The sequence below is a fragment of the Danio rerio genome, chromosome 1 (assembly GCF_049306965.1).
Source record: "Danio rerio strain Tuebingen ecotype United States chromosome 1, GRCz12tu, whole genome shotgun sequence".
NCBI classification, from domain to species: Eukaryota; Metazoa; Chordata; class Actinopteri; order Cypriniformes; family Danionidae; genus Danio; species Danio rerio.
The window spans coordinates 48,532,482-48,559,684 of record NC_133176.1 but is presented as its reverse complement, the minus strand read 5'-3'; the positions used below and the strand labels follow the sequence as shown (position 1 = coordinate 48,559,684).

Genomic DNA, 27,203 nt, shown 5'->3' with positions numbered 1-27,203 from the left:
AGTTGATCATTTGGTATCAAAAGGGGCTTTTATGAAAGGTAAAGGCCTCTAGATTATGCTTATTTTACCCAAATAAAATATGATTATGCCTTGATTTTTAATGATTTAATTTGGACAGTAAGGTCTGACTGTGCTTAGACAAAAGTCTTGTCACTTAACAGAAATAATGTACAGTATAGAATATAAAGTCATGCTGCAGTGGAAAAACAATGACTATTGTGTATGACTCCCATGAGCTTGCAGGACTGCATCCATACATCTCTGCAATGACTCAAATAACCTATTAATAAAGTCATCTGAGCCTTGTGGTTAGTGCACTGACATATGGTGCAGTAGCACGTCAGGGCATCCTGAATTCAAATTCTTGCTCAAGGACATTTCCCATCCCTTCCCACTTCGCTTCCTGTCTCATTACTGTCCTATCCACTTAAAAAAGGCCAAAAATAAATCTTAAAAAAAATAATAAAGTCAGCTGGAATGGCATTCATCTTCAATGCCTCCTCCTTCATCTTATCCCAGACATGCTCAATAATTTTTAAATCTGAGGACTGGGTTGGCCAATCCTAAAGCGCCTTGACCTTCTTTGCTTTCAGAAACTTTGATGGGTTATGGCTAGAAGGGTTACAGCGGAGGCTATTGAGAAATATAGCATCATTTTTTGAGATAATGTACAACAATAATTAGTGTTTACTCATTACTGTGAGTGGTAGGTTTAGGGTTGGGGTAGGTGTAGATGTTTATAAAACACAGTTGGACTCGCATTAAATCAATCAATCAATCAAAAGCTACAGGAGGTTTGTAGAGCCACGCTGAAGCTCCAGCCCTGCCAGTTTGAATCTAGTTCCAATCTCTGTTTATACTGTTTTTCTGGATGAGATTACTTGATGGTTTCCTTTAGGATCAACATTTCATTAGTTCTAGCTCATCAAAAGTGTTCAAGTGAAAGCTGTTTAGTCGATTTGAGCCACTGACCAATAATTAACAGATTATTTGTTTACATGTATATGTAGCCATAATTTTTATTCAAACAAAAGCCTAAACGAAATCTGTTCATCTCATAAAGTGATTGTATCTCTCCAGAATTTCTTGATATCTTTCAGAATGTTTTTAAATGTCAGAGTTGAGGGTGAGTACACTTTTAATAGAGGGATAGAAATCACCTTTATACCTTTATTTGTGTTTTGAAGATGAAGGTTGTATTGGTTTGGGATGACATACAGTAGGTTTTCGTTTTGAGGTGAACTAACCCTTAAGGGTTAAAAGTGAAAGATTTTTTCACCATAGGATGGTTAAATTGCTTAACTGTGAAATGCAAATCAATATTACAGATTTATTTGAAGGTAACTGTGTAGTGTACAAGTCATGGCAACTCATTGCCAGTCAGCATCAATAATTCACAGTATATCTTGGATATATAGATCTACTCTACATGGGAGAAGGGATAATCTAGTGAACATATACATCAAAAATAAATAAAAATAACTCGATATGTCATAGCAGCAGTTGTTTTTCTTACCTTTACCCCTTTTTTTTAAACTAATCTCTTTTCTGGAGACCCTGTACGTTCAGCTTCATGCTGTTTTTCAGGATTGGCACAGAAGAATAGTATAAATTAAATAGTTTGGCCTCTGTATGCATGAACGTGTATAGTAACATTGTAAAAAAATAAAACATCAACGAAAAAAACGTATAAATAACATAAAAAAATTTGGCAATGTCGACATATAATAGCTTCCTTCTGCATTGGAGTTTCCCATGCAAAATGTTCGATCACCTTTCTTTTAGTAAAAAACACACACACATATACATGGATGAGCTACGGTAATATTCATCTATGTATGCAACTATTAACATCCCTATTATATTATATCATAATAAGACTTTGTTCGTTCTTATTTTGCATCCTTCAGCCTCTACGTCTCATTAAAGTGATTGTAGTGTCTGATGCATTGGAGATAAACACTGAAGGTGCGTGTCTGAGGAACAACACTGAAAAATGGAGAACGTCCAGGCTGAGAGAGATACCAAATCTGCCTCTACAGAAACAGTAGACAACAAGATAGAGAAAGAGTAATTAGGTGCCAATTGAACGTAATCCAAAGTTTTGATAGAATCCTGCAAATCAAGAACCTTTCGTGCACCAGAAGATCTTTCCCTCTCCTCTGCCACCTCATTTCAAGCCGGATGGCTGTTGTATTGGTGAAGTTGGTGTGTTCACAAGGGTTGAGCGAGTTTCTGGTTAGATTAGAGGTAGTTTCAAGGCCACACTGTTTTGTTTTTAAGGAGAAAATGGCAAAAACTTTCTGGCACTCTGAGAAAAACACAAGTTTGACTTCTCACTATATGTGTGTTGGTATATGTTACACAAAACTCAGTCCTGGGAGGAAATCCAATATGTTTAAGAATTAGCCCAACAGACACATGACAAAAGACAGAAAAAGGGAGAAATGGACAGAGTATTAGGGAGAGAGAGATATATAGAGGCTGTGTCCGAAACTGAAAGCAGCTGCCATGTTTTTGTATGAAAATATCGCCCAATGGAACTAGTTTGAGACCGGCTTCCAGAACACTAAACGTCACATCCAAAGGCCTGTTCAAATCAAAATTTAACCCACATAACTACTGGAACTATATCACAGTGGAACGATACCATTGGTATCAAATTTGCAATGTTTTTTCCCAGCTGATAAATGATTAGAATCAACATAGACTCTTTGCAAATATGTGCTTCAGCCTACAAAAATGTACTTAAACATATGTTTGACTGCAGTTTCATTTAAAATGAATGCTTTTGGGTAGTATAATGCCAACAAATTCTCAAACTTTTTCATGATGTTCTTTGGACATCAGTAAATAAATATCAGAGGACTGTTTAACAGTCTATGATTTGTAATCAGATATGTTTGCTTTCACATCTATTGTCGTATGGACAACTTTTCTGATGTGATCAGTTTGTTTTCGATAGATCACTTTGTACGATTCTGTTCTTGTGATGCAGAGCATTCGAGTTCGAGTTCGGTGAAGCAATGTAGAAAAGAAAGCAATGTAAGATCAAGGTAAAATGATGTGGTTTCAATGCATTTTCTATTGCTTTTGCTTTTGAAACACTATTTTAATGTTGGGTTTAGGCAAAAAATGTTGTTCTTGTGATGCAGAGCACTCGAGTTCGAGTACGGTGAAGCAATGTAGAAATGAAAGCAATGTAAGATCAAGGTAAAACTATGTGGTCGCAGTGGATTTTCAATTTCTTTTGAAAATACTAATGAAAAGTTGGGTTTAGGCAAAGACTATAGAATATAAAAGACATGGCACTCGTATAGTTTTAAATGGGGAAAAGTGTAACAGTCAATATTGCAAATAAAGCCCTGCCTACTAGTAGAGGAGCCAATCATCAATCGCTATAGACTGACGTTTCTTCGGGGGAGAAGCTCATACCAGACGTGTGCTTTTAAAACAGTTTAGTGGTCAACAAACACACTGGAATCTCAGCGAATACTTGCTTCACAGACATACGAAATATATCCACATAAAGCTTGAAATCTCTACTTTTAAATGAACCGAATATTCTTGAAAACAAAAGGTTTTTTGTTTTTGTAATCTGTATGATACAAACGTGAGGTACAGTCTGTCCTGTCAAACGCACATCACATGACAGCAACTGCTCAAACGCCCACACACTTGTAAACAAAGTCGCTTTCGTTTCTGGAGGAGATTCGCCATCAAGTTGTGAATTACATTGGAAGACCAGCGTGATCTGACAAAGCATTATTCAGAGGATGATAATGTGTAGCACGACTAAAAATGAGCTTGGGCAACCTGAAAAAAATGCTGATTTTGTTTGATTCGCACTTTTGAAACGGAACCTATGAGACAGATGTTATTTATTTCATTGGTGGTTCCAAATATGTAATGTAATCTTAAGCTTGGCGAATGGTTTTTGAAAATTTGATGTTTCCCCATTCAGTCAGAATGCCCGAGCATTGAATGCCCGATTCGGTGAAAGAATTGTCTTAAAGGGACTTACGTCTTAAAGGGTTTACGTCATCGATTCGCCTAGTGATCTGTATGACAACCCTCACCATCTCCTGGATGTGTTCAAGAAACGTACAACGAAACGTACCCAAGTAACGTTTGTCGGATTCGCAAAAATGTAGACAGCACCCTCTAGTGGATTTGTGACTTGAAACATGCAACGGAGTTTACCCGGAGCAACATTTTTTTTACTTTTTACAAAAATGTAGGCTGAGGCACGTATTTCCAATGAGAGAGTAGATGAGAATCCAAATATTTGGGCTTAATTATAATAAAATGTTGTTATGCATTGACGCGGACACTATATTTATCATTGTAGTCCCAGTAGCATTATTGATATGAACCGGCCATTATGATCCAGAACTAATGAATAACTCAATGTCATCTCAAGTTTTTCAAAACATGACAAAATGAACATTTCTGAATTCTTGTATTTCTAATCTGATTATCAGACGTCATTTCATCGCTTGCTGCCAAACTGAACACACAGGACTGTGAAAAATCTGCTATGTCGAACCAACTAGAGGCAAACACTAGATTCAGCGTGTCTTGTTGCCATTGTACTTTCAAATACTGACAGCAAAGGCTGCGTGTTTCAGGTTTCGGACGTAGCTGGAGCGAGGGCGACGTTTACTATGAGAGTGTTGCGCTATGCATCTGTTTCCTCTGACAGCCTTTGTGTGAATGTAGATCATTTCTCTCTTACGCTATATATATATATGTGTGCATTTTGTGCAGTCTATTCTTATCTGTAGTCCTTCCTACCCCACCGCTTCAAGGAGTCTCAGTTATGGAGTCCATCGGCAAACACCGGTTAAAGCTGCTGCTGGCTGGGCAGAGGGTCTTGACAGGGGTTTTGAATGGGGTTTCTTTCCTCACCATCGCTGTCCGTGCTGCCCTGACTGTCCAGACGAGGTGACGAGTGGTTCGGATACAGGCTGGACACGGGCAGACTCTGAAGAGGGTCCTCGTCTGAACTCAGGTAATCCCCTTCTGCAGAAGCTGGGCTTTCCAGACACAGGTCCTGATAAACACCACTGCCGTTGTTCTGGAACTTGGAGGGCTGTCCACGAAGCTGCCTGATCTAAAATGTCAAGAGAAAGGGTTGGCAATAAAGTATATGCACAGCTAGTCAATTTTAAATGTAATTAAAATATAATCAGTTAAATAGACTTATCCATTCATTTAGCTGTTCAAATGTAAAACCAGATAAAAGACAAGTGTCGCCAGTAGCAGCAGGCTAGTGCAGAAACCCCATTGAAAATACTGGGGAAAATTACATTTCCATATTGTAAAGACATGGTGTGGAACAATGGAATGCAATGCTTCATTTCCAGTCTGAGACACACTTTATTTCATAAATATCAATCAGGCAGTGAAAATCACTGATTTTTAAAGAAATCAGATCTTATATGTTTGATGTTATTAATGCATACTTTTCACAGATTTTTAGATACGTCAGTTAGAAAATGCCAGTTTGAGATTTATCCGGATTAGTGTAGACTAGGGCTGTCAAGCTCAATTCCTGGAGGGCCACATCCCTGCACAGTTTAGTTCCAACTCTGCTCTCACACTTATTCCATGGTCACGCTACAGTTGATTAAACAAGACGATTAGACATTTAAAACAGCAAGCGATTGGTCCATATTTAAAATTTCTGTCATGTTTTGATCTTATATTGGTCTGTCGCAGCCACGTGATGCGATTTCACAGGTCAGAGTTCACCAAGCTTGAATTCTGCAATGCAGCGAACTTTAAAACTTGTCGCACAAGCTTGCGTTTCCAGTCTGTCACGTTTGGCTGCATATGAAATAAAGTCTACAGAGTGAAAAGTGCAGCGTGGCCGCGGCTTTTCCTGTGGGTTTCAAACAAGCCTGAATTAGTGTGATCAGGTGTGTTTAATCAGTGTTGGAACTAAACTGTGCAGAGTTTGACACCCCTGCACTCTCCGAAATAAAGGTACAGGAGCTGTCACTGGGGTGGTACCTTTTCAAAAGGTACTTAAGGGTCCTTATTAATGCCTCATATTAGTACCTATACCTTTGAAGTACCAATATGGACCCTTTAAGCACAAATGTGTACCTTTTGAAAAGGTACCACCCTAGTGACAGCTCTCGTACCTTTATTTCTAAGAGTGTGGTGTAGACCAAGGGTTTTCAAACTGTGGGGCACAAGACACTGAGGCGTGCACTCGTAATTATGATGACGATTTTTAGCATTCACTAGAGGGAATATGATTAACGTTAGCTCCACAACTAAGTTTCAGGCACCTGTAGAGTTAGTGGGTTCCAGTAAATATACTCAAATAAAATGGAGCGGGTGCTTTTTAAAATAAATGATGGTGAATGAATGAAAGTCAAACCAGTGAGCGTCAGACAAAAAGTGCCCTTCTGAATCAAATAAGCAGGATGCCTTCTGGATCTTTCACTTTGAAGACACTACTGACTATGTTTACATGGACATCAGTTATTTGCCTTAATAAGACACTAATATAATTAGGATGTTATGTGAAGTGCTTTTGGAAAGTTGCGTCACCAGGCTATTTACATTAATGCTATTCACATCCAATTTTGGGTGTTTTATCCTTGATTTTTCGACTTTACTGCTGTTTGTTTTAAGTTTCATTTGCAGTCATGAACATATAATTCCCACTCCCGTGACAAACTGGGGAGCCGAATGGAAAGGAAAGAAAATCCTCCACATTTCGTGATGTGTGCTTATATGTAAACGCACCCGGCCTTTTACTGACAATCGCGTATGTGTGTGTATTTTGTCAGAAAATGCGGCGAAAAGTCCTACATGACGGTAATAGTTTGCTGTGTTTATCTCAATAATGTCACTAATATCTGCACATACTCCACATGTCTTAATTCAATTTCTGTTTTAAGTATTGTCTTAATCTTATTAAAATCGTATTAAAGTATTGTTGCCCCCTAAAATGTCTAAAACTCTGCCTGGTAAGCATCCAAAATATACAGTACACAATGCAAGCAATGCAACCTTTTCAGAATGAATTTGACAGAAATTGGCATCCAAACAACTTTTGCACAGAAATTGATTGCTAGTAAATTTCACATTTACAGAGAAATTGCAAGTGATGCACTGAATTACACCTCAAATTTTTTATATTATCTTCTAGGCTTTGGAAAAAATGACTTGCATATTAATCATGATTCTGTTAGCGATTTGCATCAATTCCCAAATTTCTATATGATATTCTAAATGTTATATATGATATATATAAACCCTTATGTGCTGTTGGGGATGTTTTCATCCTCTCTGGGGTGATTTTGAGTCTTAATTTGACAATAACTGTTTCTGTGTTTCAGCTAGCAGAATGATTTTTCATGACAAATCTTATTTTGACACATATTTAGGGAAGATGCTTAAAAAAATACACTCTGACCATGACCATTGAAATGTCCAAGACTGTTATAAAAGGTAAAAAAAAAAATCCAGTCCACAATTACTTTTTATATTGAAAATATTTCATTTTGTGTGTTTTTTCACCAAATCAGTGACATCATCTATGCATTTGGCAATTAAAAAGTTAAAAACTTTAGTAGTTTTGATCAGGACTGAGGTTGATTAACAGATTTATTCCAAAAAAAATCTGAAAAAAATATTTATCTGATGCATTTTACTGCAGATTAATTCAGTAAACATTTTCATCCCAAACAAAGCAAAATGGTAGTACATTTAAACAGTGCACAAGGGTTAAGAAGAAGGAAACTAAATCAAATTTCCTTTCTATCTGTTCAGAAGAATAAGCTGTAAAAGACCATTTAAAAATTAACTTTGAATATTTTGTGTTTGTATGGCAGAACTTAATATACACATACTGTCAATATTAAACAATAAAAGAGCACATCTATAGACTAAAACCCGACTGACCTGAAACAAATGTTAAATCTAAATTAAAAATCATCCAAGCATCAAGTTGAAATGTCTTTTGCTAATGCCTGTAATGTAAACACTTCCAGTTAAATACACACACCATTAATGCCACTTAACCAGAGTGTACACGCAAGCAACTTCTTGCAACAGGCTGGTATGTTTCCATAGCAACAAGCAGCGGTTGTCAATGTGTGCTGATGCTGAGTTTAAAAGTCTGCTTATCAGAGACGAGTTACAGACACATGTAACAGTGCACACACGAACAGCGATTAAGATCAGTTCGCCACTTTCTAGTGTTAAAAGCACCATGGTTTGGATTAGATGTAAGGCTTTTTAGTAAAAATTCTGGCTACAAATATTTAGGATTACAATCACTACAATCATACAGGACTCCAAAATATCTTATTATTCTACTACTATTACAGTTACTGCTATTAAATCAACACTACTAAAGTACAGTTGAAGTCAGAATTATTAGCCCTCCTGAAGTATTAGCCCATTTGTACATGTTTTCCCTCCAATTTCTGTTTAACAGAAAGATTTTTCTACACATTTCTAAACATAATAGTTTTAATAACTCATTTCTAATAACTGATTTATTTTCATCATGATGACAGTTAATAATATTTTTCTTGATATTTTTCAAGATACTAGCATTCAGTGTTTTTCAAGATACTAGTATTCAAAGTGACATTTAAAGGCTTAACAAGGTTAATTAGGAAAGTTAGGGTATATAGGCAAATCATTGCATAAAGATGGGGCTATTCTAGACCAGGGGTTTCTAAACTTTTCAGCCCGCGAGCCCCAAAATAACAATGCCACTAACTCACGACTCCTACATTTCTTGGAGGTGGTTACAAATATACAACAATAGGCCTATATAAACACGAGCATATTGACAACACAAAAAAGTGCAACGGTCTAACAACCATAAGCTATCATTTATACAGTCATTCATTTATACATTCATTCATTTATACAGTCATTAATTAGTTTGTTTAATTTAATATTAGCCTCACCAAAAGAGACCGGTAGACACAATGACTATGTTCACTGTACTGGGACATCAGTGACTGTCGAACAATTGTGTGTGTGGACTATCCTGACGCAAAACACGGCGGTGTTTACATATCTGTACTTTACTTCAATTATGCAACTTTTAATTCGATTTATGTTTAGTTCAATTATAACTTTTATTATAAAATCACTGTTTACGGGGTGAACTCTGAATCAGAGTATTGTCTTATTAAAATCTGATTATTTGCATCCATGTTAATGTATTCACTATTTTCTGCATAAGTCTATTCATGGTTTAATTTTGGAAACCATTTCATCCCATTGGAAGCCATCCAGAGATCATCCTCAATGTTCAGTTTTTGTATTTATTTTTAATGTATTTGATTGCTATAAAGATGTCAGAAGGTTTAACCTGGTGCTATAAAAGCAATCTGCTGCAGCTGACGGTATTTCTGTGTTGGTAATCTACTGTAAACACACTAATCATAAGAAAAAAAAATAGGGGCATAACTTTTTATTTGCATGTTGTTGAGTTTTTTATGTAACTCTTAATAATCTTCTGTTGGATAAAATATGGTAATTCCAATGGTTTGATAAAATCTATTTGACTTTTGTAAATCACCAAGCGACCCACTATCATAGTCCTGGAACCCCCACTTTGGGAACCACTGTTCTAGACAATTAAAGCAAAATATTGCTTAAGGTAGCTAATAATATTGACCTTAAAAAGGTTTTTAAAAAAATGTAAAACTTTCATTCTAGCCAAAATAAAACAAATAAGACTTTCTCCAGAAGAAAAAATATTGTAGGACATACTGTGAAAGATGCCTTGCGCTGTTAAACATTATTTAGGAAATGACGAAAACAAACTCAAAGGTGGCATAATAATTCTGACTTCAGCTGTAAATATTTTTACAGCTATTTTTATAGCTAATTATAGAATAAGTTTAGCATTGACAGAAGCATTTGGTAATTTATGTTTTAATCATTAATTTAACTGAAATTTAGACATCTAATCTACACTCATCGGCCATTTAAATAGGTACACCTGTCTAAATGCTTGTTAACGCAATTCTCTAATCAGCCAATCACAGGGCAGCAAATCAATGCATTTAGGAGACCTGGTCAAGATGATCTGCTGCAGTTCAAACCGAGCATCAGGAGGAGAAAGGTGATATAAATGACTTTGATCGTGGCATACAGTAGTTGATGGTGACAGACAGGCTGATCTGAGTATTTCAGAAACTGCTGATTTACTGGGATTTTCACGCACAACCATCTCCAGGGTTTACAGAGAATGGTCAGAAAAATAAAAAATTTCCAGTGAGTGGCAGTTCTGTGAGCGCAAAGGCCTTGTTCCCACAGGTCAGAGGAAAAAGGCCACACTAGTTCAAGCTGATAGAAAGGCAAAAGTAACCACTCGCTCCAACCAAGGTATGCAGAACAGCATCTCTGAACGCACAACACGTCCAACCTTGAGGCGGATGGACTACAGCAGCAGAAAACCACACCGGGTGCAACTCCTGTCAGCCAAGAACAGGAAACTGAGGCTACAATTGGCACAGGCTCACCAAAATTGAACAATAGTAGATTGGAAAAACGTTGCCTGGTCTGATGATTCTCGATTTCTGCTGTGACATTCGGATGGTAGGGTCAGAATTTGGCATCAACAACATGAAAGCCTGGATCCATCCTGTCTTGTATCAACGATTCAGGCCTGAAGTGGTAATGTAATGATGTGGGGGATATATTCTTGGCACACTTTGGGCCCATTAGTACCAATTGAGCATCGTGTCAATGCCACAGCCTACCTGAGAATTGTTGCCGAACATGTCCATCCCTTCATGACCACAGTGTACCCATCTTCTAAAGACTACTTCCAGCATGATAAAGAATGAATCATGTCAGACTGGCTTCTTAAACATGACAATGAGTTCACAGTACTCAAATGGCCTCCACAGTCACCAGCTCTCAATCCAATAGAGCACCTTTGGGATGAGATGGAACGGGAGTTTCACATCATGGATGTGCAGCCGACAAATCTACAGCAACTGCACGATGCTGTAATGTCAATATTGGCCAAAATCTCGGAGGAATATTTCCAGTGCCTTGTTGAATCTATGCCACGAATGATTAAGGCAGTTCTGAAGGCAAAAGGAAGTCCATCCCTGTACTAGTAAGGTATACCTAATAAAGTGGCCAGTGAGTGTTCTATATATACATTTCTTATATAAATGTAAGTATTCTTAATTAAAAAAACTAAATCTGATATTGTACTGGTGGTACTATTCATATGCTAAATCTACATGTGCATTCTACATGACTATGGATGTGTGTGTGAATCATGTAGTAAGTGGATTTTCTTGCGTGACAGAAATGGACCACAATTTTCTGCTCTCATTTCAGATCTTCCCTTCTGAGTCAGTGAGCACAAGTGAGTATGTTTGCGTGTGTGTGTGTGTGTGTATGTGTGTGCTAACATTCGTGAGAGCGTAAAACAGGTATTATGTGAAAATCTCAGATCTGAAACGTCATGGATTTCCCAATAAGTGCTTTAGCAATTTGTGTGTGTGTGTGTGTGTGTGTGTGTGTAGGGGTGGGAGGAGCTGTGGTTAACCAATGGAAAAGCTTCCTGAGACAATCATCTACACAAGCCCCGCCTCTCACTTCCTCTGTCTGGTTGATCTCGTTTCACCAAAACCACAGGGCAAAAGTCAGTGCAATGCGTTTCCGATTTAGAACTTCACCGAGATTTTGTGAAGCACGTTCAAAACTGCAGTGATCCAATAATGGCTGTACAGGAAAGTAAATAGATTATTATAGGCAATGCAATGTTAAAACTGTTTGGATGGCGGCTGAATCTATCACTAAGGAACTTAATAGAAATGGACGGTTGTGATCTGTGACATTTAACACATTTATCGACCACTTTAATTTACATCTTTAAATAATCTTTATTTGGGGGATCTTCTGTGCTAATTTTGAGGCATGGGAAAGGGTTAGTATGGTTAACTAAAACCGGAAATGTAAAATTATGTTCAAACTTCAATAAAATAAAGACGTAAAAAAAAAAAAGTTGAATAAATATATACACAGTTATAAAATTTGAGTAAAATTTTGTTGTAGTTTTTTTTTTTTTGCTTAGTGACAGTATTACTGTTTTAAAATAATAAATGTTGTATTTCAAAGCACAACAAAAGCAGTGCATTGCTTAAGTAGGCTTCATCTACATTCAGACACATTCATATGTTATGTTTTGAACTACATACCAGTTAGGGATGCATCAATTATAGATGTTGGTTGTACAACTATATATATATACGACTATATATATATATCAGGGTTATCACAGTTGATGTGAATTCAAGCTTTATATTAGGTAAGTAGCTATTTAGATGAACTGATGTTGCCATCTGCGTTCATGCATGGATAATCATTTTAATAATATTTCGTCTAACATATCCTTTGTTTACATTGCACTGAAAGGCACGCACAACTCTCACTGTGAGATGTTTTCTACTGCGTACGCCCGGAAAGCCGCAAGTGTGTTGCTCCGCTTGTGTGTGCTTATTGTCATATATTCTTACATTAGAAATAACAAACTTGCAATATTTGATATGGGAACGGCCTCTGCCCCAGTTAATCCGGTATGTGTGCGTATTAGCCTCGGTGTACATACTTGGAACTTTAAACTAGCACACAGTAACTGAACTGTTGGCAACTTGTCATAACTTTGTTTAATTGCAGCAGTTTTGTTTTGTTCCGTGCAACAGAAATGCGGCTTAGAGAAGCCTTTACGATTAATTAACTGTCATGAATTAAAGCGCAGTTAATAGTAAAATCGGCTAATCGTTGCATCCCTATTACTGATATCAGTGCATTGTAAAAAAAGGCCTTTTCTACAAACACATCCAAATGTTTTCGGCTGCCCGCGCCATTCGCTTATGGTGACTCACGCTCTGAGCAGCCTTCAACTGCAGCTCGTGCTGTAATGAACAGACGCACGTCACTTCATAACTATAGCGGCGTTTTTTCGTTATTTTTGATGTTTTAGTCACTATTTAGAAGGCTGGAACAAATTGCCTCGGGGGCCAGGTTGAACAGGCCGCCAATTAAATAGCCCTGCTCTACAGTAACTTACTGGCAGCAGTTCACCAGTATCGCAAAAATACTGTAGTTACATTTACAGCACCATTTCTCCTGCTGTATATGTATTTACCCTGCAGACGCAGGATGCCAACATGTTGTCATATTGACGTAGTACTACAACGTCATGGGGATGTTGGATTTTGTTTGGAAACGAAAATCGGGTTGACGTCAGAACTCAACGTCTTACCTAAAATCAATCTAAAAAACAACCAAATATCAATATCTCATTAAACATGATGAATATCTAATCATGTTACACCTTGACGTTGTGTGGACATTACCACTATGACGTCTATCAAAGTTTGGATTTTGGTCACTTTCCAACACAACCTAAAATCAACCAAATATTAACATAAAATAACGTTGTCCTTAGACGCTGGCTAGACATTGAATTTTGGTCACCTGATGTCACGACCTAAATCTAACCTAATGAGGTTGGGTGCCTGCTGGGTACAGTATTGTATATCTTCATGGTAAAATGTAGTCATTTTCACAATGCAACTTTAAAATACAGTAACATACGGCCCTGGGAGTAAGTAAAGTAAAGTAGTACATTTAGTGATCTTCTTTTTTATTTTTGTAATTAATTATTGTAAACAAAATAAAAACAATTAAATTAATCAAATTATATATTTTATAAAAACTACACTGAATTAATTGCAAATAAAATGAGTGAATTTATTATCACATCATGTCAAATATGAATCCGCCCTAAATATATAAATAACTAAACAATATATCACAGAAATGTCTGTATTGTAAATATTATTATTATTATTATCATTATTATAATGATTGCTTTTAGGTGACAAATGAAGTTGTATGTACAAATACACATAGCACTAAAATAAATATTACTTTTAGTCATTTTATACTTTTAAAATGAAACAAATTTACCCAAACAAATGAAAACATTAGGTATGGATTTGAGCAAAATTAAATTTTAATGCTAAATGACAGTATTACTATCTGAAAGTATTAAAGTAGTATGTTTGGTCCCCCAAATTGAGGGTTGAGTGTTGGGCTAATGACCCACATCCCTAAAATTAGATGTTACGAAACACCAACATGGTGCGGCTAAATATCAACGTCAGTGTAAACTGCCCTGGGAGTAAGAAAGTAAGTAAAGCTTGATCAAATTATACATTTTATATATATAAAAAAACTACAATGACTTAATTGCAAATAAAATAGGTGAATTCATTATCGCATCATGTCTAATTTGAATCAGCCCCAAATATATAAATGAATAAAACAGATCACAGAAAAGGTTGTATTATTATCACTATTTTTAATGATTAATGTTTTTAAGTGACAAATGAACTTGTTTACATGAAAGCACTGAAATAAATATTACTTTTAGTCATTTTATAGTTTTAAAACGGAAACATTTACTCAAACAGATAATCAAATTACAATAAACTGTGTTAAAATAGGGTTTATTCAAGTTGCTTTGTTTTGAACAAAGATTATCTCAAATATTTGGCACTACAGAACAAATGTGGACATGATTTCAGCTTATATAAATCACATTAAGTTTTTAAGCTAGCTGCTTTGTACAAATACCTTCAACGGAATTGTAAATGACATGAAATGAATTTACCCCATATAAAATAATTAATAAATAATAAATATAAATTATTAAATAAATAAAAAATCTTTAATTCATTTGCAATTTATTTAAAATATTTAATTAAAACTGTTAAAATAAAATAAAATGAAACATTTTAATTTAATTTAATCACATTGTGTTATATTACACTGGGGATTAATGAAGTAGTTTTGCTTTACTCCAGTCTAATCCAAAATCTTACGTTCAGAACATATGGTGACCCGATTTCGTGACAATATGGGCACAAGCAAACTGCTGATGTAAAATCCGTCCTTTGAAAGCGCCCACAATGCATCTGAGCTCAGTGATTACAGTAACTTTGAAACTGGAGCATAATCACTTCAAATTTGTATGTAAACACTGACACAAGCGGAGCGATCGATCGAGAGGAAACGTGAGTGACGGTGACAAAATCAAAACGAAATAAAAGATGGATGAAAACGAGAGATGAGAGACGCGAACAGAGAGGTGAAAGGGAGGGAAATAAATAGAAGAGAAAGAGAATGTCAACACACTCTCACACCCCCCTGTCACGAAAGCTTGCTCTCCAAATGAGCAAGAACATCAGTAGAGGTGCGTGAGATGGAACTGTGACTGGGCTGCGTGGGTAAAGACCGCACTATCAAACCATCAAAGCTGGCTCTGTGTGCAAGTTCATATGGGGGAATGGGGAAAAAAAAATTTCGAGTGGTTTTTATTGTGGTTAGGGAGGGTCCCGAATGCCAAGAAAAGCACTGCAATACCACTTGAAAAAAGGTAAACCACTTACAGAAAACAAACATATAACACAGAAGTGGCTGTGTTGATTTTTTTAGAATTATTAATGTTTTTTGACAAATGAACTTATTAGTACAAATATACATGATAGCACTGAAATTAATATTACTTTTAGCCATTTTAAAATGGAAACATCCAAACAGATAATCAAATGACAATAAACTGTGTTATATTAGGGTTTATTCAAGTCGCTTTGTTTTGAACATAGATTCTCTCAAATATCTGGCACTATCATTCATGTTGTCCCAACACATATTAAGTTAACTTAACAACACTTAACAAATGTATGTAGATTGAACATAAAAAATTAAGTTGTTCCAATGAAATCTCAAGAATTGTGTTGTTTCAGCTTATTTTAAATAAGTAGTTTAAACAAGTTAAATATATATATATATATATATATATATATATATATATATATATATATATATATATATATATATATATATATATATTTGGAGTGTACTGAACAAATGTTGACATCATTTCAACTTACAAACTTATTCAAATTACAATAACTAATAAATGAGCTGCTTAAAATTAATAATTAATAAACTGGTAACCCTTTACAATAAGGTTTATTAGTTAATGCATTTACTAACATGAACTAATCATGAACAATTATTAACATCCAAGTCCATGCTTGTAACTAATGTTAACAAGCATGGACTTGGATGTTAATAATGCATTTCTAAATGTTCAATTATGATTAATAAATGCTGTACAAGTGTTGTTCATGATTAGTTCATGTTAGTAAATGCATTAACTAATAAACCTTTTTGTAAAGTGTTACCTAGCTATTGTACTAAAAAAATAATTGAGAACAAGTGAGCAGTTAGTAATTACAACCAATAACACAAATAAATATAACAGAGCAATTAAACTATGCTAAACTCTATTGCAGTAGGGCTAACAGTGACTTTCTCTTTTATTGTAGATTAATGTTAAAGACGGCAGCATTATTCATGCATTTACATTGTCTTGTGTTCAATCTTTAAACTGATAAAACCTGAAACACGCATGAAGTTTGCAGCATTGGCTGTGAACTCTGAATAAATAAACAAAGTGCAACTGTGGTGGGCTAGGCTAGACTGTGGAGGACAAACACCAATCAGAAACTGCCACACTAACCCACTGTCGAAGAAAGACAATGCTTTGATAAACAGATATTGCGAAAAAGTGATATTGGATCGTTTCAAATATTCCAGTATCTTTACACATATCTCGAATATTGATTCCTCTGTTTACCAGAAATAACGTGGGGTGTAAATGTTATGAAGTGCAAGAGCAAAGATTGTGACAGATAGCAGCTGAACTTGCAGATGAGTGCAAGTACATGTGTGTGTTTGTTTGTAAAAGGCTCACCTCACTCTTGAGTTCAGCGATCTGCTGTCTCAGTTCAGTTATATACTGTCTGGAGTCTGAGTGATTCAGCTGGCCCTGGATCAGCCCTTCCTCCTTCTGCAGGCAATACGTACACACACTTTAAGAATATACATACAGAAAGCAAACTACCCAGATAGCAGAATTTTTGTGGCCCAAATTCGGCCCACACTAAACACTTACATCTGACAAATAAGCCATATAATACCACATATAGACCAGAATTCAATGACAAATGAACCAGAACTGACCCTATTCAGGGCCACAGTTTGCTTCTTTTTTTACACACTAAAGACTACCATCTGACCCACATAGCCAGAGTTTACTGTGCCGAATATCTGCCCAAAAATGGCCCACATATGTTTTAAGATAACTAGGCCACATTTGCCATATTTCCTCTGGGCCACTTTAGGTCCACAGCCGCATTAGCCAGAGCTTACTGTGCTAAATATTTCCCAAAAGTGGCTCACATATATTTCAAGATAACTGGGCCACATTTGTCATATCACATTTGGGTCACTTTAGGCTCACATCCACATTACCCAGTGTTTACTATGCCAAATTTTTACCAAAAGTGGCCCACATATGTGTTAAGATAACTGGGCCACATTTGTCATATCACATCTGGGCCACTTTAGGCTCACATCCACATTAGCTGGAGTTTACTATGCCAAATTTTTTGCCAAAAGTGGCCCACATATGTTTGAAGATAACTGGGCCACATTTGTCATATCACATCTGGGCCACTTTAGGCTCACATCGATATTAGCTGGAGTTTACTGTGCCAAATATTTGCCAAAAGGGGCCCACATGTTTTAAGATAATTGGGCCACATTTGCCATATCACATCTGGGCCACTTTAGGCTCACAACCACATTACTCAGAGTTTACTATGCCAAATTTTTACCAAAAGTGGCCCACATATGTTTGAAGATAACTGGGCCACATTTGTCATATCACATCTGGGCCACTTTAGGCTAACATCCACATTAGCTGGAGTTTACTATGCCATTTTTTTTACCAAAAGTGGCCCACATATGTTTGAAGATAACTGGGCCACATTTGTCATATCACATCTGGGCCACTTTAGGCTCACAGCCACATTAACTATAGTTTACAATGCCAAATTTTTGCCAAAAGTGGCCCACATATGTTTTAAGATAACTGGGCCACATTTGCCATATTTTTTCTGGACCGCTTTAGGCTCACAACTACATTAGCCAGAGCTTACTGTGTCAATTATTTGCCAAATGTGGCCCACATTTGTTTTATAATAACTGGGCCACATTTGCAACTACACGTGAGCCACTTTACCAGATTACCCTTAAATGACTATGCCACATTTTTGCCAACTGTGGCCCACATATGTTCTTTATCATTTACGCCAAATTTACCAGTTTCCACATGGGCCACATTAGGTGCACATTCAGTTTACATTTTGCCATAAGTACCAAATCTTTGCGCTCAATGGCCCATATATGAATTGAAATCTTTGGCCCCTTTTGTCATTGTACAGGTGGGCCATTTCAGGTTCACGTTCATTTTGTCTGGGCCGAAAGAAGACCACCAGTGCCGCATAACTGCCTATAGTGGCCCACACTTGTATGCTATCTGGGTAATATCCAATAGAAACACAAACATTAAGTTGTCAGGAGATATGGCCAATATCATGTAAGCTTTATATTCAGACAGGTCCCAAAACTAGCATTCTGTTGCACGTGCCAGTAGTTTACCAGTATTTAATATCTTCTACCTGCCATGACACTGCATGTACATTTTTTTTTCTTCCAAAGCTGAAAACACTGATGAAAACACTGAAAACTCTGATGATAATGAAATGGCCAGCCTAGAGTCCTGATGTAAACCTGACTGAGACTCTTCTGGAAAATCTTTTTTGGTAAGGTTATGGTTAAGAAAGCCAGTGCAGTCACTGAAATGTGGAAGACACTAAAGAAGAGATAATTAAAATCACACTGTACATCGACTATGTAACAAAACAATTTGAGTTGCTCAGGTTTACATTTACCCTGGAAAAATAATCATTCATTCATTCATTTATTTTCTTTTCAGCTTAGTCCCTTTATTAATCTGGGGTCGCCACAGAGGAATGAACCGCCAATTTATCCAGCATATGTTTTACGCAGCGGATGCGTTCCAGCTGCAATCCATCACTGGGATACATCCATACACACTCATTCACACACATACACTACGGACAATTTAGCCCACCCAATTCACCTATACCACATGTCTTTGGAGTTGTGGGGGAAACCAGAGCACCCAGAGGAAACCCCACGCAAACCCGGGGAGAACATGCAAACTCTACACAGAAATGTGTGGAGTTTTCATTTGATTGTGATTTAATAATGTGCACATTTAGTAAAGCTGCTTTGAAACAATAATTATTTTAAAAAGCTCTCTACAAATAAACTTGACTTAAATTGAATAAATAATGAAATGGCCAGCCCAGAGTCCTGATGTAAACCTGACCTAAACTCTTCTGGAATTTTTTTTTGGTGAGGTTATGGTTAAGAAACTGAACTGTGGAAGAGACTGAAGAAGAGATAAACAAGATCACAGCAGCGCAGTGTGAGAAACTACTGATGTAGTGAAGTCATTCATAGCAAAAGCCTCCTACTCATTTTTCACTGCTCTGATCTTCCGAAATTTTAGTTGAAATCTTTCTTTGTGCTACAATCACTGCTTTTCTCTATTCTCTGCTATTTTGACCATTGTTTTTTCCTTAGAAGATAGGGATTGTTGACTCATCTTGGTTATTTGTGACCCTGGAACACAACTGGAACTGTCTTAATTTGTATGAATGAACTTTTTACAGTACCAAAAAATACAGAGCTCAGCATATACATTTACATTTTACATTTAGTCATTTAGCAGACGCTTTTATCCAAAGCGACTTACAAATGAGGACAAGGAAGCAATTTACACAACTAAGAGCAACAATGAATAAGTACTAAAGGCAAGTTTCAGGTCTGTAAAGTCTAAGAAGGGAAGTGTTAGTAGTTTTTTTTTTTTTTTTTTTTGTACAGTTAGTGTGATATTCAAAGAGGCAATTGCAGCTTAGGAAGTGAAGTGGAGACTAAATAGTTGAGTTTTTAGTCGTTTCTTGAAAATAGCGAGTGACTCTGCTGTTCTGATGCAGTTAGGGAGTTCATTCCACCAACTGGGCAGATTGAGCGTGAGCGTTCGCGAAAGTGATTTTTTCCCTCTTTGGGATGGAACCACGAGGCGACGTTCATTCACAGAACGCAAGTTTCTGGAGGGCACATAGATCTGCAGAAGTGAGTGCAGATAAGAAGGTGCTAGGCCAGAAGTCACTTTGTAGTCAAACATCAGAGTTTTGAATTTGATGCGAGCAGCAACTGGCAGCCAGTGCAAACGGACTAGCAGCGGAGTGACATGTGCTCGTTTAGGTTCATTGAAGACAACTCGTGCTGCTGCATTCTGGAGCAGTTGAAGAGGCTTGATAGAGTTAGCTGGAAGCCCAGCTAGTAGAGAGTTGCAGTAATCCAGTTTGGAGAGAACAAGAGCTTGAACAAGGAGTTGAGCTGCATGTTCAGATAAGAAGGGTCGGATCTTTCTGATGTTATAGAGTGCAAATCTGCACGATCGAGCAGTTCTAGAAATGTGGTCAGAGAAGTTTAGTTGGTCATCAATCGTTACTCCAAGGCTTTTCACCATTTTGGATGCAGTAATGGTTGCCCCATCCATCTGGATTGAAAAGTTATGGTGTAGAGTCGGGTTGGCAGAAACTACAAGCATTTCCGTTTTTGCGAGGTTCAGCTGAAGATGATGATCTTTCATCCAGTGTGAAATATCCAACAGGCAGGCTGAGATACGAGCTGGAACCGAGGGATCATCAGGATGAAAAGAGAGGTATAGCTGGGTGTCATCAGCATAGCAGTGGTAGGAGAATCCATGTCTCTGGATGACTGGTCCTAGAGATGATGTGTAGATGGAGAAGAGAAGTGGCCCAAGAACAGAGCCTTGAGGTACCCCAGTGTTTAGATGCTGTAGGTTGGACACCTCTCCCCTCCAAGACACCCTGAATGACCTGTCAGAGAGGTAAGATCTAAACCATTGTATAACAGTGCCCGCAACGCCCAGTGACTCAAGCGTAGATAGCAGGATCTGGTGGTTGACAGTGTCAAAAGCAGCTGACAAGTCCAGCAAAATGAGGACTGATGATTTAGAGTCTGCTTTAGCCAGTCTGAGATCCTCCACGACCGAGAGCAGGGCAGTCTCAGTTGAGTGGCCTTTCTTAAAGCCGGATTGCTTGTTGTCCATGAGATTGTTTTGAGTAAGAAAGTCCAGGACTTGATTGAACACTACTTTCTCCAGAATCTTGGCCATGAATGGAAGCAGGGATACTGGTCTGTAGTTTTCAAGTAGCGTATGGTCCAGGTTGGGTTTCTTTAGCAGTGGGGTTACCCTAGCCTGCTTAAATGTAGTGGGGAATAAACCAGAGTCAAGAGATGTGTTAATTATGTGAGTCAGTGTTGGTATGACTGCAGGAGAGATGGCTTGCAAGAGATGAGAGGGAATGGGATCGAGTGGACAGGTGGTTGCATGGCTAGATAGCACAAGTTTGGACACCTCAGACTCAGAGAGCTGAGAAAAAGAGGTGAGTGTGTGTGGTGTTGGTGTTGTATCTTGCGTGTTTGTTGTAGGTGCAGCAAATTGAGCACTGATTTTTGCAGTTTTGGTGCAGAAGAATGTAGCAAAGTCATCAGTAGTAAGTGTGGAGGATGCGGGTGGAGGAGGAGGATAGAGGAGGGAGGAAAATGTTTTAAAAAGTAGGCGAGGATTAGTGGCATTGTTGATTTTCAGACGGTAATACGTCTGCTTTGCAGAAGTAACCTCAGCTGAGAAAGAGGACAGAAGAGTTTGGTATGTTAAGAGATGTGCAGGATTTTTAGTTTTCCGCCAAATTCTCTCTGCAGCCCGAAGTTTTGAGCGATGCTCACGGAGAGCATCCGAGAGCCAGGGTGCAGGAGGACTGGCACGGGCTGGCCTGGATGCAAGAGGACATAATCGGTCTAGACATGATGCTAGTGTGGAGCAGAGTGTATTAGTGGCACTGTTCGAATCAAGTGCAGTGAGTTTGCGAGATGGAGGAAGAGAGTCTGAAACAATGGTGGATAGTCTATTGGGTGAGAGAGATCGTAGGTTTCTGCGAAAGGTAACCAGTGTTGGAGTGTGTGGCGGCTCAGGAGTAATGTGGATGTTGAGAGACAGAAGGAAATGATCAGATATTTGTAGTGGAGTTACTATTGTTTGATCAGTGAAGCAGTGTCGTGTGTAAATAAGGTCTAGCTGATTACCTGATTTGTGGGTAGCAGAAGTAGGTGCTCTTTTTAGGTCAAAAGAGGCAAGCAGAGTCTGAAAGTCTGCAGCTTGCGGTTTGTCAACGTAAATGTTGAAGTCACCTAGCACCAATAAGGGAGTGGCAAAATTAGAAAAAGATGAGAGAAGAACATCCAGTTCATCTAGGAAGTGACCTAATTTACCTGGTGGGCGGTAGATGACAACCACATTTATGTAGAAGGGGTGGATAATGGTGACTGCATGGAATTCAAAGGAGCTGATTGTTGGCAGGGACGGTATCAGAGTAAATTTCCATTCTTTGGAAATTAGTAGTCCAGTCCCACCCCCTCTCCCTGTCTGACGAGGAGTGTGGGAAAAAGAGAAATTAGCAGAAAGAGTAGCATGTGTAGCAGTGTCCTCCGGCCTCAACCAGGTCTCAGTTAGAGCCATGAGATTATAGTCAGAATATGTAGCTATGGAGGTAATAAAATCAGCCTTGTTAACAGCTGATTGACAATTCCAGAGGCCCACGGAGAGAGAGAGTTGTGAAATAGTAGATACATGTATTGAACGAAGGTTGTGAGGATTACGCCTGCAGCGCACCTCCCGTGTTTTGCGAGTGTTAGTAACAACAGGAATTAGTAAACACATAATAAAAGTGCACTGACAACAAAAAATAAGTGTAAAGTAAAACAATAAAGTAAAGTACTCAAGTGCTTTGTCGGTGTCTTTGCTCGGTGGAGTCGCGCAGGTAGAGTCGATGGTCTTTACCCTCGTCGGTCTTCACACGAGGCGGTCTTCACACGAGGCTGCCGCGACCGCTGCCGCGGTGAACTAGTTGTTTATATAACCCCAAAGCACTAGCTGATTGAATTCAGCTGGACACGCCTCGAGAGTCAAAACAAGGGCCGAAACTGAGGCGGACGACGCGAACCGCGTCTGCGTTCGCTACACAAGCTCTTATAGTAACCAAGGAAACAGTGGCTAAACAACTTCTAGTATTATACACAACTGAAAGCAAGTTTAACTGTCCTACAACTTTACACAAACAGCTGGAAACAAGTCCTCAAACCATACACAACAACTGAAACAAATCTTAAATGTACTTACAGGCTGCTGTTCTAGATGCTGCTAAAGTGCTTCTCCTGCCGACTAATGCTACCGTGCTCACTATATAGTGGTTACCTGGCGTTTGGACACGCCTCCCGAGTCAAAACAAGGGCCGAAACTGAGGCGGACGACGCGAACCGCGTCTGCGTTCGCTACACAAGCTCTTATAGTAACCAAGGAAACAGTGGCTAAACAACTTCTAGTATTATACACAACTGAAAGCAAGTTTAACTGTCCTACAACTTTACACAAACAGCTGGAAACAAGTCCTCAAACCATACACAACAACTGAAACAAATCTTAAATGTACTTACAGGCTGCTGTTCTAGATGCTGCTAAAGTGCTTCTCCTGCCGACTAATGCTACCGTGCTCACTATATAGTGGTTACCTGGCGTTTGGACACGCCTCCCGAGTCAAAACAAGGGCCGAAACTGAGGCGGACGACGCGAACCGCGTCTGCGTTCGCTACACAAGCTCTTATAGTAACCAAGGAAACAGTGGCTAAACAACTTCTAGTATTATACACAACTGAAAGCAAGTTTAAATGTCCTACAACTTTACACAGACAGCTGGAAACAAGTCCTCAAACCATACACAACAACTGAAACAAATCTTAAATGTACTTACAGGCTGCTGTTCTAGATGCTGCTAAAGTGCTTCTCCTATATATAAGTACCTCCCCCACAAATCTGTCTTTTAAACTCAAATATTTAATATGAAGCTATACAATATTATATTTGTGCATATACATTAGTATTACATATACATTGTGCATATACATCAGTACTGCAGCCAAAACTGGAGCTAATCTAACAAAATAACTTAGGATAACGGTCCAAATACTAGTACAGCCAAATTAATATGTTAGAGAAAAATATTAAATACAAGTAAAAAAGGGAAAATCAAGAGAAACAAAAAAATTGAAAAATTTAGTTGAAATTTTGTAGGTTGTAACCAGTTTTTTTTTTGCAATACTATGCTTTAAATTAATTGTATCATCTGTCAATTTCTAAATATCTTGGGTGATTAAAATATGATTATTATAAATATGTTATCTGTTATAAATCTGTATGAATAAATCTGTTGTGGATGAATGCACCAAAATACATTGCCTATATTCACTGAGAAATGGATTAAATATTAATTTTCTGAATTGGGTGTACTAAATTATGCTGAGCACTGTACATTTTATGGGTCAAAATTATAGATTTTTTTTATGCCAAAATAATTAGAATATTAAGTAAAGACCATGTTCTGTGGAGCTATTTTGTAAATTTCCTTTCTCAGTATTTAGATTTTTTTGAACCCCCAGATTCCAGATTTTCAGATAGTTATATCTCTGCAAAACAATTTTCTATTCTAACAAATAATACATCAGTGTAAAGCTTATATATTACACTTTCAGATTTCAGAGTTTCAGAAAATGTACATGTATGAGTGGGTTTGTGGTCCATTTTGCAAAACATTTTTCTGACAGCATAGTATAGCTACAACTACAATTCCTTTTGAACAATAAAAGATTATATTCTTTCTGAAAAAGTATAATAAAATAAATGTATATATATATATATATATATATGACAAAAGTAAAGCTGTTTTACTTACATCTACAATTTATTGTTGTTTTTTTTCTCTTTGCTTTCAAACGTTTAACCATAGAACTTTTATTTTGGCGGAAACCACAGAGAAACCTTTCTTGTTGTGAAACTGTTAACAGCAGATCTACAGACGTCATTCTTACTACAAACTATGTTGTGTTTTTAAATACACGTTATAACTGAATCACAAAAATTTGTAAAAAGATCACAGCGCTGTTTCACAGACTACATATTTATGTTATCAAAACAGTTTTTGTGATGTTTGGCATTAAACAATAAAATCAGGAATGTTTACTGATTGCTAATATTTTCTAAACCAGTCAATACAAGTTAGTGAGCACATTTCTTACCTGTATTTCTAGATCTGCTATTTTTTGCCGAAGTTCAGCCATAGCAGCCATACTGTCAGCTTCTCTTAGACGCACTGCCATCACCTCTTCTTTGCTCTGAAAGGCAGATATATTATTTCAAGATGTAAATCATACATCAATATCATTTGCTGCTATGACTAATAACTGATAAATAGCGCGATACATTTAAAATCTACACCAGTATGTTTAACTAGATAAAAAACTTAAATTAAAAAAATGTAAATATAGACATCTCAGCAACAAAAACTACACACAAAAATAATATAAATATATGTATAAAATATAATATAAATATGTATAAAAGTTTTCAGAGCTGAAATTTAAATATGGTAATGGGCTTTTGTTTTTTGTGCGGCATAATAAGATGTAGACCAATAACAACAGACTAGGCCATCTGACCAATCAGAATAGAGCAGGCTTTTGGATAAAAGGGGTTTCGAGAGTCCAGATCCTTAAACAAACTCTTTCATACTACCACTTTTGGGCTGCACCCTGTTCGTTTTGACATTTAGAGTATGGTACGTTTAGTTAGTGTGAACGTTGTCTTCTGAAATCGGGTGCACACTCGTGAACCGATTTTAAGGCTTTGCTTTCGTGGCTGTCATCTAGCAACAGCTGTACATAAAACAGCAGCTTGATGACGCAAGCGTACCAGAGTTCAGAAGGAAAAAAGACAACGTGAACCCAAACCAGCCGAGGGGGGACTATTGAATTTGAGTTTGAACCAGGCATTTGAACCAAGCATGAAAGCCCCCTCACACTGAAACTTAGCTTTAATCTGCAAATATAATTTTAGAAGGTGTTTTTAAAAGTCTTAAAGTGTTTTTGAGTAGTCCTAAAATAAAAAGCCTCCAAAACAACATCAGGTACCATTACTACAGTACAGCATAATAGGTGCACTTTAAAAATGTCAGCCCCTGCACTGTTTTTCTCACTTAATATTCATTGATCTGTTCATCCTCTTTAATAAGAGTATGTACCTTGCAGTCAGACTCCGCCTGCTTTCTCTTCATTTCGTTAAGCTGGCTTTGTAGTGTTTTGTTGTGGGAAAGAGCGTTCTGCAGTCTCTCCTGTAGGCTGGTGCTCTCTTGTTCATGTCTGCCAAGTAGTTTGCCATTGATCTGGTTCTATGCAAACAGGGAGAAAAGTTTTAGGAAATTGTGTACACTACCTGACACAAGTCGTGTCGAAGATCCCGGTTGTAAGAGCAACAAATAATAACTTGACTTCTTGTTGATGATTTGGAAAAGTAGCAGAAGGTAGATTTTTCTGACGAGTCATCTGTTGAACTGCATCCTAACCATTACAAATACTGCAGAAGACCTACTGAAACCAGCATGGACCCAAGAAATCAGTCAAGTTTGGTAAAAGAAAAATCATGGTTGGGGGTTACATTTACTGCAAAAGTATTTATTTTTTTTGCCTTATAATCCTCTGATAACTGGAGTTCAAACACTGAAATATTTAAATCAGGAAATTTAATTTAATTAAGGAACAGCACAAAAACTTTTTGGTATTTCTAAGCACTGCGTTTGAATTTGATTAGTCTTAGTAATAGTGTAAATGGAATAGTCTTTAAATATAAAATAGCACTGATTGCAGTTCTAACCTGGCTTTCCAACTGCAGGTTTTTAAGCTTGACCTCTTTGAGTTCTGCCTGACCCTGAGCCTCTCGCAGCCTCAAACTCATCAGCTTATCCTGCAGCTCATTCATCGCATTCTTCTTAGGAGACTCTTTCCAGTGGCCTCCTCCACCTCCTCCTCCTCCACGAGATGTATGATGCTGTGACAGAAAATGACATTTGTGCATAATTAGATTTGTTGTTGTCCATTTCTGCCTTACAGAAATTCATACTTTTTAAAAGTGAATATAAAAACAATCAAGAAATGTAGATGACATTGCGTAGGCTTCAGCATGTTTGTGTGGAGAT

At 37.4% G+C, this 27,203-nt stretch overlaps 2 protein-coding genes across 5 annotated transcripts in view; both read right to left on the bottom strand.

Moving 5' to 3' along the window:
- Positions 1–27,203, bottom strand: part of evi5l (ecotropic viral integration site 5 like) — an 86,374-nt gene that overhangs the window by 16,262 nt on the left and 42,909 nt on the right. For 2 of the 4 annotated variants that reach the window (XM_009293538.5, XM_009293540.5), the window contains 5 exons: positions 26,882–27,055; positions 26,253–26,399; positions 25,252–25,347; positions 16,850–16,945; positions 4,912–5,116 (listed from right to left, as the gene is read on the bottom strand). In XM_009293538.5, the coding sequence (XP_009291813.4) occupies positions 4,912–5,116; positions 16,850–16,945; positions 25,252–25,347; positions 26,253–26,399; positions 26,882–27,055 (718 nt within the window). Of the gene's footprint in view, positions 1–1,316; positions 5,117–16,849; positions 16,946–25,251; positions 25,348–26,252; positions 26,400–26,881; positions 27,056–27,203 lie in introns of those variants that run through there. The other 2 variants (XM_021477008.3, XM_073953842.1) reach the window with 2 other exon arrangements.
- Positions 18,661–24,713, bottom strand: LOC141386219 (uncharacterized). The gene is made up of 2 exons (XM_073953851.1): positions 22,396–24,713; positions 18,661–22,314 (listed from the first exon to the last, which is right to left on the bottom strand). Exons 1-2 carry the CDS (start codon positions 22,841–22,843, stop codon positions 19,946–19,948), a joined length of 2,817 nt encoding a protein of 938 aa, XP_073809952.1. The 5' UTR covers positions 22,844–24,713; the 3' UTR covers positions 18,661–19,945.

Bases quoted from the DNA above. Each gene is read 5' to 3' on its own strand.
- LOC141386219 (XM_073953851.1), bottom strand. From the start codon at position 22,843: ATGTGTTTACTAATTCCTGTTGTTACTAACACTCGCAAAACACGGGAG. The intron at 22,315-22,395 runs GTAAATTAGGTC...TATTGGTGCTAG, and splicing joins TGTCATCTACCGCCCACCAG to GTGACTTCAACATTTACGTT.